The 12,401-nt window shown below is 41.9% G+C and overlaps 1 protein-coding gene across 1 annotated transcript in view; it reads right to left on the bottom strand.

Annotated features, from left to right (window-relative positions):
* Positions 1–352: 352 nt before the first annotated feature.
* The window catches only part of LOC111273676 (uncharacterized), a 74,152-nt gene continuing 62,103 nt past the window's right edge, over positions 353–12,401 (bottom strand). The window contains exons 2-7 of the mRNA XM_022855530.2: positions 6,405–6,926; positions 5,830–6,072; positions 3,812–4,231; positions 2,975–3,287; positions 2,117–2,428; positions 353–1,977 (exon numbers count right to left, since the gene is read on the bottom strand). Coding sequence (XP_022711265.1) covers positions 1,800–1,977; positions 2,117–2,428; positions 2,975–3,287; positions 3,812–4,231; positions 5,830–6,072; positions 6,405–6,840 — 1,902 coding nt within the window. The 5' untranslated portion in view covers positions 6,841–6,926 and the 3' untranslated portion in view covers positions 353–1,799. The remainder of the gene's footprint in view (positions 1,978–2,116; positions 2,429–2,974; positions 3,288–3,811; positions 4,232–5,829; positions 6,073–6,404; positions 6,927–12,401) is intronic.

Raw genomic sequence — 12,401 nt, 5'->3', positions numbered from 1 at the left:
ATAGATTGTAAAATATAATAAATATAATAAGGAGCGTTGCCAACCTGAAACTTTTATAAAACATTGACTTGTTTGCAGAAATTGCTTGAACAGTATTCTTCCGCTCAAGGTTTTAAGAGAGCTATCCCGTTCACATGGGTGAACATCGCGCCTAAGTGCAGGCCGAAATATTTGGAGGTGACAAAAAACAGGAAAAACGTCGACTCACTAAACTCTCAGGCATTGGGGTAAACTCATTTCGTTTAATATATGTCAATAGATTGAAACTACTGAGGTGTCACTTCAGCACCTGATTTAAATCTGACCCTTAGCTCACCGAACTATCCGTGTTACAAAATATCTCGTCTACGTATAACTTTCAACGTGAACATTTATTGAATCGTTATTATTATCATCATCATTGCCGTCATATATATATATATATACTCATTATAATTATATTAATTAATATATTGCTTGTATACGATATCACAAAATCACATTCATCATTGCTAAGCTCGGTCAGTTGCTGTTTGTCTTCTTCGCTCCTAAACCCGATGACATTCTAACTATATATATTTATATATATATATATATAACTCTTCCTTTCATAAATTTTCTCATTCTGTTTATTTCATTGTTTTTTTATCATAGCAGTGTTTCTGCTAGCGGTACAAAGCAGCCTTGGCCAGCGGGATGCGCGCAGAACGTCAGATTCGCGCATTGAATAGTCTGCATTTGAATGAACCCGCGCATTCCTTAGAAGTTCACAATTTTTTATTATTACTCGTCCTGCAATAATTTTTTTCTTGTAATTCTACATCAAGTCGGTGCGCTTCGTTACATTATTTATTTGCAACATAAGTTTTCGCCTTCACTCGCAGCGAAGTCGAGGGACTATGTATCCCTGTCTTCGAGCGTTCTTCATTATACTCTCACCATATATCACTATCATTATCAATATACGAATTATATTATTCTTATTATCACTTGATGCACTGCTGTTGTGCTTGCGTTCGCGTGTCGTTCTTGCGTTTGTCCTTATGTGTGTCATAATTTATAACATATTGCTGCCGCCTGTTTGGCTCGCTTTCTTTATTGGTATTACTATTATCATCGCCGCCATATGTATATATATTATTGCATCTCTCCGAACGCATCGTTGCACGCATCTACTAATTATGTTATTGAGTGAGTGGGATGTTGGGAAAACAAATCAGGTTCTGGAAAGGATTTTGGGGCGGTCATATTTCGAGTTATGGGCAGCGAATCAAAAAAGTGTGACCAGTGACCCATACCGCACTTGAGGAAGAGGTACATATTTTGCATTATTTTCGCGCCCTCAGAGTTATCTAACGTTTTCAAGTCACTAAACGTATTATCTTTTTTTTTTTTTCTAAACCTATTATGTATGCTTGTCAAGTTACTGGCAGGTTAACAGGGTTCACTTATACGCTTGTTCGTTAGGGGACAGTACGCTCAATGGACATTACGAAAACTGGAAGGTGATGATGTCTGCTGGCGTGCTCCACTGGTGATAGTCGTTGATCAGGCGCGAGTTGATGGGATGTTTGATGGATTTTTATGTGTCTTTGATGGAGGATTAGAGAGTAAGAAGTGAAGGAAAATGGTATCAACTGATGGCGCGTGATGATACACATTAATGTTTGATGAGTACGTGATGAATATATGTTTTAAGTCGGCGGAATGTTTTTCTTTATTTGCCCCTTTGCTCCTTCATGAGCACATTCGCTTTTCCTGGCTTCGGAAGGGTTGTATGCTCTTTCTCGATTGGAGTCGTTGTCTCGGATCGATTCGCTCTACTTCGTCACAATGTATGAAAGCTCAATGATTCTATTGAGTACTCTCCGACGAAGTTTCGGTGTCGTGTAGGCCCAGACAGACAACCATTCTTCATGAATAGCTAGTTCTTTAAGATCGCCAGCTCTTGACGGGCCGTACGCGCGAATCATTGATCGGGCTAGGCACAATGATGACCTAGACGATGACAAACCAAAGCGGAAATGGGCAAACGCATAATTGTTAATTGGGCTAGCAAACGGCTGAATACACAGTTAGTCAGACCATCTGCTGGCTTTTCATTAAGCTAAAAGAATAAATTGAAAGCATGCCAAACCTGAACATCTCGATGGATACATCCGTCGCAAATGAAGCAGCGAACAAGTCGGCGGGGTAACAAGCGCTGTGTAAAGGTGATGGCGTCGAGTCGGGTTCCGTTTTGAGGAGACGAGGGTGATGTTGTTTATGCCCATGATAACCGTTGCGAGTGGGATTGTGTCCCCCGGTTAGCTGCGCCAGGGCATGTCCGTTATGGTTCAAGAAATCAATGAGACTTCCGGGTGTGGTAGGAGGACTCTTTGAACCACGCACTACTAAGGGGATGGCATAATCTTGCGCATTACTCGAAGTAGAATCCGCGGTATCCTTACTGTTCAGAAGGAAACAAACAAATAATTATAAGAGAGAGAAAAGCAATAGGCCGTCTACAGGTAGGATCAGTATTCTCAAGAGAACGCCCTTTGTCTGGTTTGAGGGTACCTGGAAAAACTAACGAGTCGACAATATTCTAATTGAAGTCAAACCTAACAAGAAGAATAGTCACCAGGGTGCTTCTTCAAGCTCCCAGGTTCGTATGGTTATTAACTGGAGGAGTGGCGAAAGCTATCATTACAGATCAGATAAAATACCCTTTTGTAAGGCTTATTTACTTTTCCACGAAGCAATTATTAGGCACGACTACAATTGGCACAAGCTGCAGCATACAAGAAAACACTATTGTCGCCTTTATGAGCACGTAATCGTCCTAAAACTTTATGTTTATGATCGCCATCTCCGTCACTGTCATACTTCTGGTTGGCGCTCGATAGTGTATAGTTAATTTATTAATAACGATACATATTGGCAAGCAAACGAAGCCGACCGATCAGTACTTCTGCTTCAGATTGGCAGTTGCTCAAACCCATGTACTACTCACCGTGGGGAATTATGACTAGAAGGGTTGCTGTTATTGTTATTATTCGCTGCGGACAGACTTTCCAAGGAGTCGAAATGAGAACCAATTGACACTCCGTTGTTGATCATAGAGTCATCGCGACCTGAGAGAGGTGAGGCTGAGCGTCGATCTCCGCCACCGCCTCCGGAAAGCCTAAACTTTTTATGAGTCGTGGAGCTGTTTTCCTCGTCCTTGTCGTCTTCGTCATCTTCTATTGATCGGTGCCGCTTGTTGCTTCCTGGCTGTGTCCCTTCAGGGCTCATCGGCGGAGAACTGCCGGGTTCTTGACTCGCATCTGGGTACGGGTACACATATACGAGTGTTATAAGAAAAGATCAAGTGAAAATCAAAGTTTAGATAGGAGCCGAAAAGCAGAAGTGTATGGCCAACTGAAGCCCACTAGCGAAGTGGCAGACTGCTTGTGGAAGTAAAAATGTGTTCAGTAGAAGTACAGTTTTCTTGGGATTTTCTTTGGGAATAATCGGTAATCTACAAGGTAATAGTAATATAATAAAAAGAAAAAAACAAGTGTATATAAAAACAACCCTTTAGCTAAGTTGGAAGAATCAACATACCGAAGCGGCCGATTGTGTTTACGACGACAATACGTTTTCATATTAAAACAAATTCATAATGATAACATTTTTTATATAACAATGACGATACGATACTATAACAGTATTAGATAATAATTAGAGATAACTAAATTTGAATATTTTGCACAGTTTTCTCACTGCTACAAATTCACTCATATTCCTAGAATTACCTGTCAATACATAGGATAGCACAAGAACTGCTAAAGACGCTCGTCAAACATACCATGCATTAAATCGCTATCTTGATCCGCGTTGTTTTGGTTGTCCTGATCCCCCAAGCCATCGCCTGCTTCCTCATTTTCGTCGGCTTCGTCATCCACGCCTAAGTCATCACATCCGGCAGCGATATCGAGCATCTCTTTCTTTACCTCACTACCATCGTCCTTCGAATCGATGATAATCGAGAGTGACTTCTCGATGAGGTTTTGCGTGTTTTCGTGGCCTGAAGAACCGCCATTTTCCCCCTGATGGTTGGCGGTTCCGGATGAATTCCCGCTACTCAAACTGGAGCCACTACCCGCATTGAGGCTCAGCTGAGGTGGAAATTGGTGCTGTTGTAGGGCCGAAATAACCAGTCGCCGTTGGAGCTCTTCGGCAGCGTTCTGTGGTGGGTGGGTTAACAGCTTCGTGACCTCTGTCACTACTGAAGAAAAGTAAACAAGATTAGAGTTATGGAGGATGGGGATTTTGTTTCAAAAATGCCCCGCGACCAGACGATTTGATTCGCCATTAAAGCGGCAGCGGAGAAACCGAGGTGGTGTATCTAGATCTCTTACAAAGAAATACGTGTAATAACACTTGAAACAATTATTAATAGTAGTATGGAATTGTATAAGGCAGACACAAATGACTCCAGCAGATTTTGAAATTGAGTAACATCTGAATTACTTGGTTTAGAATGACGATCTTTTAATATGCGGTACAGTCACGCTCCTTTATTTTTCGCGCACTCATTTCAGCATTCTGGATAGCCATATACCTACCATTTGTGTTCCAATATACGATTTCTCTTTTTGCGGTTACTCGAAGTAAATCGACAGTGGGACATATTTACCCGTCAGTTGCCCTTAGGGCATAGAAAAACCTACAATCATACGGATTTAGATCAGAAAAATAAGCGGGTTAAAGCCGATGCAGAATGTTCCTTTGCTTGATACAAGAAGTAACTAAAAAATAATGATGAAGTTTGGCATCAAGTATCCAGGCTGCGTAATTTTGATTGCCCTACTAACGGTTCATGAATTTCTTGAGGGGCCAGAGATAGCAAACTGCATTCATTATTTCACTTTTGACGAGTATTTGATTCTAGCAGATGCCGCTGACGTCCACTGCAGATTGGGTCATCATCTTGCGTCCGAACCTATTCGACACCGCCACGACATTCGATTGCTCTTTGAAGTCCTATATTCGCCTTATCCTTCTCCAGTTGGCGGTAAAGTTAAAACTATATTTTGTCCTGGCTGGGCGTATGTTTCAAACGGGTTTTTTGTTGATTAAAGTCTTGCAATTTTCTCGTGTAAGACACTATACGCATTTCCAACTGCCCTAGATTCGATTCATAGTGACCTATTTTTTTGCTCAGTTTCCACATTCTAAGTATTTGGGTTATAATTTTGTATCATATTATATGTCAAATGATCAATTTTGACAGACCGAGCCGTTATGCTGCGAGCTATGCTTTGGTGAACAGCTTCCTCGATTGCGACCCTGCACTCTTGTCCTTTAAGCCCCGACATCTCATCATTTGCCCACGGAGTGCAAAACACTCCAATATCGATTTTTGAAACTGTGCTGTGCGTTTGCTATCTAATGTCTTCACCAATCTTCAATGAATTTTCTTACCGCTGTGGCCTTTATGGAGCAAAAATTTGACCACTAACCATTGATTTTCAAGAGAAAAACTCTTTCTGAATTCATTCGTCGTGAAGTATATTCAATTGGTTATATCGCACAAGTTTCTAGAAGACTGGAGTATTTGCAAACCAAATGTCATCGGTTAGTGGCGCGCTATTCTTAAACTTATGCAGTTGCTAACATTTGAAACAGTCTGATACTATAGAATAGCCAATTAAGGCGAACCGAACAGTCTGAAACTGAGCGGACCCTTAGAGACCAGAAAATGTCATGTTGTAGTGTAAGTTGCTTTTTTCAAATCTGATCGATAGATACGCAGATCAAGCGTTGTGGTTGTGGATGCCGTTGGCAAAGTAAGTTTAAATGGTGGACACAAGGTCAACTTACCCAAGGAGCCATGTTGTTGTTGTTGCTGTTGCTGCTGTTGTTGTTGCTGTTGTTGGATAATATGTTCAAGTTCATTGTAGTGGTTCCTGAGGTGTGATTTGAGGCTACTATGCTGCGAGAATCGCGCCGGACAATACTGGCATTCGTAGGGCGTCTCGCCAGTATGGCAGCGCATGTGTGCCTTCAGGTTACCTTTTTGCGTGAAGGTACGACCGCACTCCTCACATTTGAACGGACGCTCACCTAAACGCATTACGTTGACGTTTCCATCGTTAGTCAAGCCCAGTCTAATCGCCTACTGCGCTTCAAATACCAATTTTCTGACGCATATATATATATATATATATATATATATATATACATGATAATTAGGTAAACAGGCAATGGTTTCGGAAAAAGCCAAACGATCTCAAAATCGTGTCCGAAACTGAGTGTTCTTTATGATTTATTTCGTTTGCTTTTCCAAGCTAATGAGTTAGTTGTGTTTACCAACTCTGCACGTAAATACAGAAGATTATATGTAATTTATCATCTTATTTTAGTTGTAATTATCGTCTATGCCAACAAGAACACACCAGTATGCAGGCGTTTATGCATGATAAGATTGCCTCTTTGTGAGAAGTCCTTGAGGCAGATGTCACACGTAAACGGTTTTTCTCCCGTGTGGGTCCGAAGATGTGCCATTAGATTACTGGCACCCATAATCTGCTTGAAGCATCGCGGACACTCGAGCACCTTACGTTCAGCGGCTTGGCCACTCTGACCGCTTGAAATTGATCCAGAGCTGTTGGACTGTGGCGTTACGGTCGTCGGCGTGCTGGCCTGCGTCGCGCCTCCGCCGCCACTGATGGCCACAGGGTTCGAAGCGACCGAGGGCAAGTTCGGAAGGCTAACAAGACTAGCTAACGCAGGAGGTAACCCAGGCAGTGAAGCGCTTCCGAGGCCGCTTGGTGTAGCTAATGGTGGCGATCGACGTGGAAAAGCGGGTTGCTGCCAGGATAGATCCGCCATCGCACAGTCCTGCGCCTACCCGAACCTAACGTCAATACACTAACGTCGCTGGCGCGCGATGGCGGCTCCTTGGGGCAATCGCGCACCTATTCAGAGATCGGAAGAGATGATCACAACAGACAGAATGATACTGTTAGTAATCGTTTTTGATCCTATTATTATTGTTATAACTATATATAACTTAAAACTAGTAATATATGTATTAGAATGAAGTAATGGGCAACGGTTTTTCTCAAACGAATGTCTGGAAGGTTAATGCGTACAACAAATACAGAGTTATGGCCTGTAACAGCACAGATAATTGTTCGTTACACACACGCACGTAAAAACATGCTCTGTACATAAGTATGGACTAGGCTAATACCGTATAATATTTTTGTTGAATTTCAAGCAGCTGTTGGGCGTAACAAAGCAGACAGATTAAATAAAGCGTTTCCTCTTATGAGCATAGTAGTTGCAGTCAATAGTAGCAAAAAGGTATAAAACTGTCGCTTTTGATCTGCTTGGACCTTGAAGCTTCAAATGTTCATCGTATAGTTGAAATAATTCAAAGTAGCTACTCTATCGGTTCATTTCTCGGTCCTTTTTTTAGTACCGTTTACGATCAGATAATAAACAAAGAATTAGACAATGAATATATAATTGTTCCTAGAAGTAGGAACAACAGGCCATATAGTTTCCCCTTAATCAGTTCAATAATGATGGTGATTATTATCGTTGCTATTATTGAAAGAGAGAGAAAAAGTAACACAACTTTACAACTTTTAGTGACAGCCGTACGGTTTGAGCTGGCTGTCGCTAAAATAAGGCTACGACAATGCAAACCACTTGAAGACCTCTAATTCAATGTCATAACAAAACGGTACATAAATGAATGGACTCATCGGACGTAATAAAAACCAAATTTAAGGGCACCTTTCTCTTCCCAATGCCCACTCTTGTCTTATGGTCGTACGTAATAGTTACGCTACGCGTCCATCGTAGTGAGCATCGTCGGATCTCCTGAGAACTGTAGCCTGTACCACGATAAAAGTATGCTACTATGTCGTATTTCAGCATTATGCGTCACCGTGCGGATTGCGACTATTTCGAGGAATTAACGACGAGCCGACAGCCAAGGACCTTGGCAGCGTTTTTGCCCAGGGACCGTACTTATCTAGTTTTGCTGATGCGTATTGATGTTGTTAGATTGTATTACCGCGAAAAAGAATGAAGCTGAAGGGGCGGCTACAGCCACAATAGACAAGACCAAATGCGGTTCGTCGTAGCTGATAATCTCATATAGAGATGCTGTAAGAGAAGTCTTTACGGTCAGCGTATGGCTTTTTTGTTTAAGTTTGTAACATCCTTCAGTGTCGCGTAGGTTCGGTATAAAGAAGTCGACGTGTTCATAAGGCTCACTATATATATGTATATATAGAAGTGTGCTGGAAGGTCGCAGGCTAACAAAAGTAAAACACTTCACTCCTTTGAGGGCAAAAAAGGTTACTTGGCACTTTTTAACCTAACCGAAAATCTTCGTGATAGGGCAGTGGTAAATTTGGGTTCAAGTTGTGACGTAAGTTCGAATTCGCGCATGGACACACTTCATTTCGTGTTGGCGGGAGCCAGCCGGCTATAGCAACGCATAACAGCTAAAGTATTATATGTAACAAATAAAAAACACGTTTTCAACTTAACCGAAACCTCAGCCTTAACCGAAAAACAGTACCAAACCGTTTCCAACTGTTCTCAATAGACGTCGAATACCTCGTTCCGACATCACTAACGACAAGCATTTTTATCGTTCAAGCACAACGAAATCGACTAAAAGGGACAATTCAACAAGTTGTGGCAAGTTTATACCGCGCAATCTATTATCTCGTGGCCGCAAAAAGAGAGGACAGACGCTCCGAGTAACAGCAGTGGCCTGGGTCAGCATTCATGCTAAAACTGTCTCCTGTACGTCGACCTATATTTATTTGGACGGAATTCGGCACCATGGCGTATCGACATAGCCGTCGTAGTGGTAGCGCACTGCGGGGTAACATTTGCTTTCCTTTCTTTACAGTTCAACCATTGCAGCCAATGATGATCGTACTAATATGGCTGCCGTCAAAGATCACGGAGGTTTAATGCTGTTTCAACGTTCCTTCGTAACCTCTTCTGTCCTTTCCCGTGAAGATCGGGTGATATTGAACGATTTTAGATTCAACATCACTTTCGGCTACACTCTACGATCTAAATACAATAACAACAACAATATCCCTATCGTACACTACATCAATTCGAAATGAGGTTATGCGAGCGCCAAAAAGAAAAAAGACAACAACCGAAAAGTTATCAACCACTTTTACCTATTTACACACACACGTCGACATATACACGCAGATCTAAAGTGTACTGATAAATATACACACGTGTGTACATAGCTGTGAGCCTGTGTGCTTATGCGACCGGGGGTGGAGATGACGTCGTTCGACCGCCACTACGGCAGCTGCCGAAGCCGCAGTTGCCCGAATGTAATATATAATACATATAGAGCTAAATGATGACGGTGTCGAAATGAGACGAAAGAAAAAACCAGACGAAGAATGAACCAACAACGAAAAAACTCACCCATCAAAGTCTGCCGGGTAAGTAAGAACTATTTATATCAGGCATTATACCATACACACACATATAGACACAATCACACATATATATATATATATATATATATATATATATATATATGTGACAACCGTTTGTGGGAATTAGGACCAGTAGCGATAACCCCTGAAGCGGGCGCAATTGCGACACAGCAGCAGTAAGCGCAACGAATTACGGCTATTTGCCGAAGTTGACGCTGTTCGCGCATCACACCACGGTTCGCAAAGGACATGCGTCTCGCGCAGGGATCCTGGACCAGGATCAAAGCCGGAGCCAACCTGAACGCCATGTAATGTTTCGTACCTACCGGCGGTTTTGCTATAATTTTCGCGACCAAGCTAACGTCCTTTGTGTATGACCGACTGAAGTCCGCACTCTTGTCACCGTACTGATACGAGCGAAAGAGACACCGGGTCGCGCTAACGAAAAAAAAGACGACATCCCCGCTAAGTTTTCAGATCATGAATGGGTCAGCCAATGAAGTAACAGTGGCGACTAACCAGCTCGTTTGTTCGATATATCGATCGATTTTTTTTATTCTTTTAGCTCTTAAAGCTGTTTCTATCTTCTTTTTTCTTTCCTTTCCACTTCTGAGCATCGCGAATGACATCCTTTTCTGCTGATTTTTGCTGGGGATGCCCTAATTTTTCAGATTTCGATTTTATCTGCATTATAGTTATCTGCTGCGTTTTGCTGGCGACACACTACTTTTAAGTTACAGAGCTGGATTTTTGTGATTCGAAGATTAGTTATTTTTGTGTTTGTTCATATTAGAGCAACTTCTCACCGTCATTTGATGAATCCGTCGGTTCTAACACGCATTGAAGACCACTAATTTAATTATTGCAAAGAGTTCGCATTTGTTATTGATAATTTGATGGAAGAAGATCTCTGAAGATGAAGATGCTACTATTGCCTGAGACCGAAAGTATATTGTGCTGATGATATGCAGTGTTAAAATTCATTAACGAATTTTATTTGCACAAGGCCCAATTCACCAATTGCCAGATCAACCCGATTCTTTATACGGAGATTTGTGCCTTTGAGCTTTTAATGCGTGCATTTTAATCGCCTGCGGTTGATTCCTGCCAGATCTATCAGATATTTATTATCTTCTTTTCTAGAAAATTAGTTTTGATAGCATTCATTTTCAAATCTTCTTTTGTAGCTGGCCAAATAATAGCATCTTAGGGGAAAAATTAACAACGTTGAAAGGTAAGGCGCCTCAGTTTGATATAAAGCTAACCAAGCTAGGCGCTTTGCTGATAGCATAAAATATCGTCTATCGGAACAAAGGGATCCTCACTAGGTGATTCTGTCTGTGAGGTAGCTTTGTTTACGAGGTGCGGTCTAGGTAATGAAATGCCAGTTTTGCCATACATAGTTTACGGTTCGCTTTACGCTGGAAAGACCTATTAGCTGTCTGAAGTAATTCTTCAGCAGCAGACATAAAATTCGAATAATTATCGTATAAATAACTACCGTTGTTCAATTCACTGATCAGTTAACGCTTATTGTTATTGCTTGGCAGTTCGTCGGGATAGCGTGGGAGCAATGGCAACCCAAACGAAACTCATGATCTTTTCCGATGAGCATATCGCCCCCGGCTTTGGCACCAGTCGTCATCCAGTACTTCAAATGGTCCTAACAGGCTCCCCATTCATGGACATCGGCACAATGGTGATGTCCTAATCTAACAGCAACAATTTTTCCATCGCTAGAGATGGACTGGTCTAGTTATTAAACCAGTGTTGTTATCGTGATTTTCGCCAGAGTTCTTTGGTAAGCCATACCTAACCATTTACTGAATGTTCCTGATAGTAAATTCGAACTACACCGTCGGACGAGCAGAGCAGTTCCTCCGCTGATCAGCTGATCGAATAATCGACGATGGCGTTGGTAACGTCACACGCATACAAAATAGTTCAGCCTTTCTCTGACGTGCGCATGCTCGATATTCTACATGAAAACACAGAGGCACATACACACACAATAATAGACTGGCTACCCGACAATATTTTGTTACGCGAGGCAGATTTCCTTTTACCTGCTTTTTTGCAGCTCTACTGTGATCCGATTCGATACCAAATCGAAAAGAACTGCTACTGTTGCTCGCCCTTTACTCATCTACATATTATATATATATATATCGGGTCCGATCGGTTGTATAGTCGTCGGGATGTCGCGATCGGGCGCAGTGTATCACCGCAACAGTGGTGCAGTCTCGTTTGACTTATGCGACCTTTCTTGCCGAATGACGCCGACAGGGAATCCGCTCAGCTCAGCGCTACGACGTACGAAGCAAATCTCTCTACTGAAATTTTTATTTTATCGACAGCAGCAGTAGCAACTGTTAGCGCTGGCGGCTGGATCATCCCCATCATCGTCACCCCCCTTTGCATCAACATCATCAACGTTTTATTATTATTTTCGATTCCCGTTGTTATATTTTTTCTTTTTATTATTGCTATTATCACCAGCAGCAAGATTAATTTTATCTGTATTTAATAATCGCAGTAAAACCCCTCTCATGCCACGGATCTCTGGGGCGGTTTATTGGGTCGCTCCCATTTTTAATAGGTTTGGCTCAGCTTATTTCATTTCGTTTTCGGTCCGAAGTGGAACCAGTGGCGTCAGTTGGCGCCGCATTTGAATGCCGGCGCAGATATTCGACGTCTGGTCCTGACGCAACCAATAAACAGCACCAATAGGCAACAACGAAAAGGCCCAAAGGCCAATGAGTAACATCCGCAATGACTAACTGAAGTTGTTGGTGATGTTGGCATTCGTTGTCAGTATAGATTCGACAGTTGGCCACAAACAACTTATCTCGCAGGAGGTATCTCGCGCAAGCAGCCGCATCCTTCACAGCAGTATAAGAAAAGGATACGTTTTATTTATATAGGAAAAAAGAAAAAACACCATATATA

Source organism: Varroa jacobsoni, unplaced genomic scaffold (genome assembly GCF_002532875.2).
Source record: "Varroa jacobsoni isolate VJ856 unplaced genomic scaffold, vjacob_1.0 scaffold_214, whole genome shotgun sequence".
Taxonomy (NCBI): domain Eukaryota; kingdom Metazoa; phylum Arthropoda; class Arachnida; order Mesostigmata; family Varroidae; genus Varroa; species Varroa jacobsoni.
This window is presented reverse-complemented; position numbering and strand designations above follow the sequence as displayed.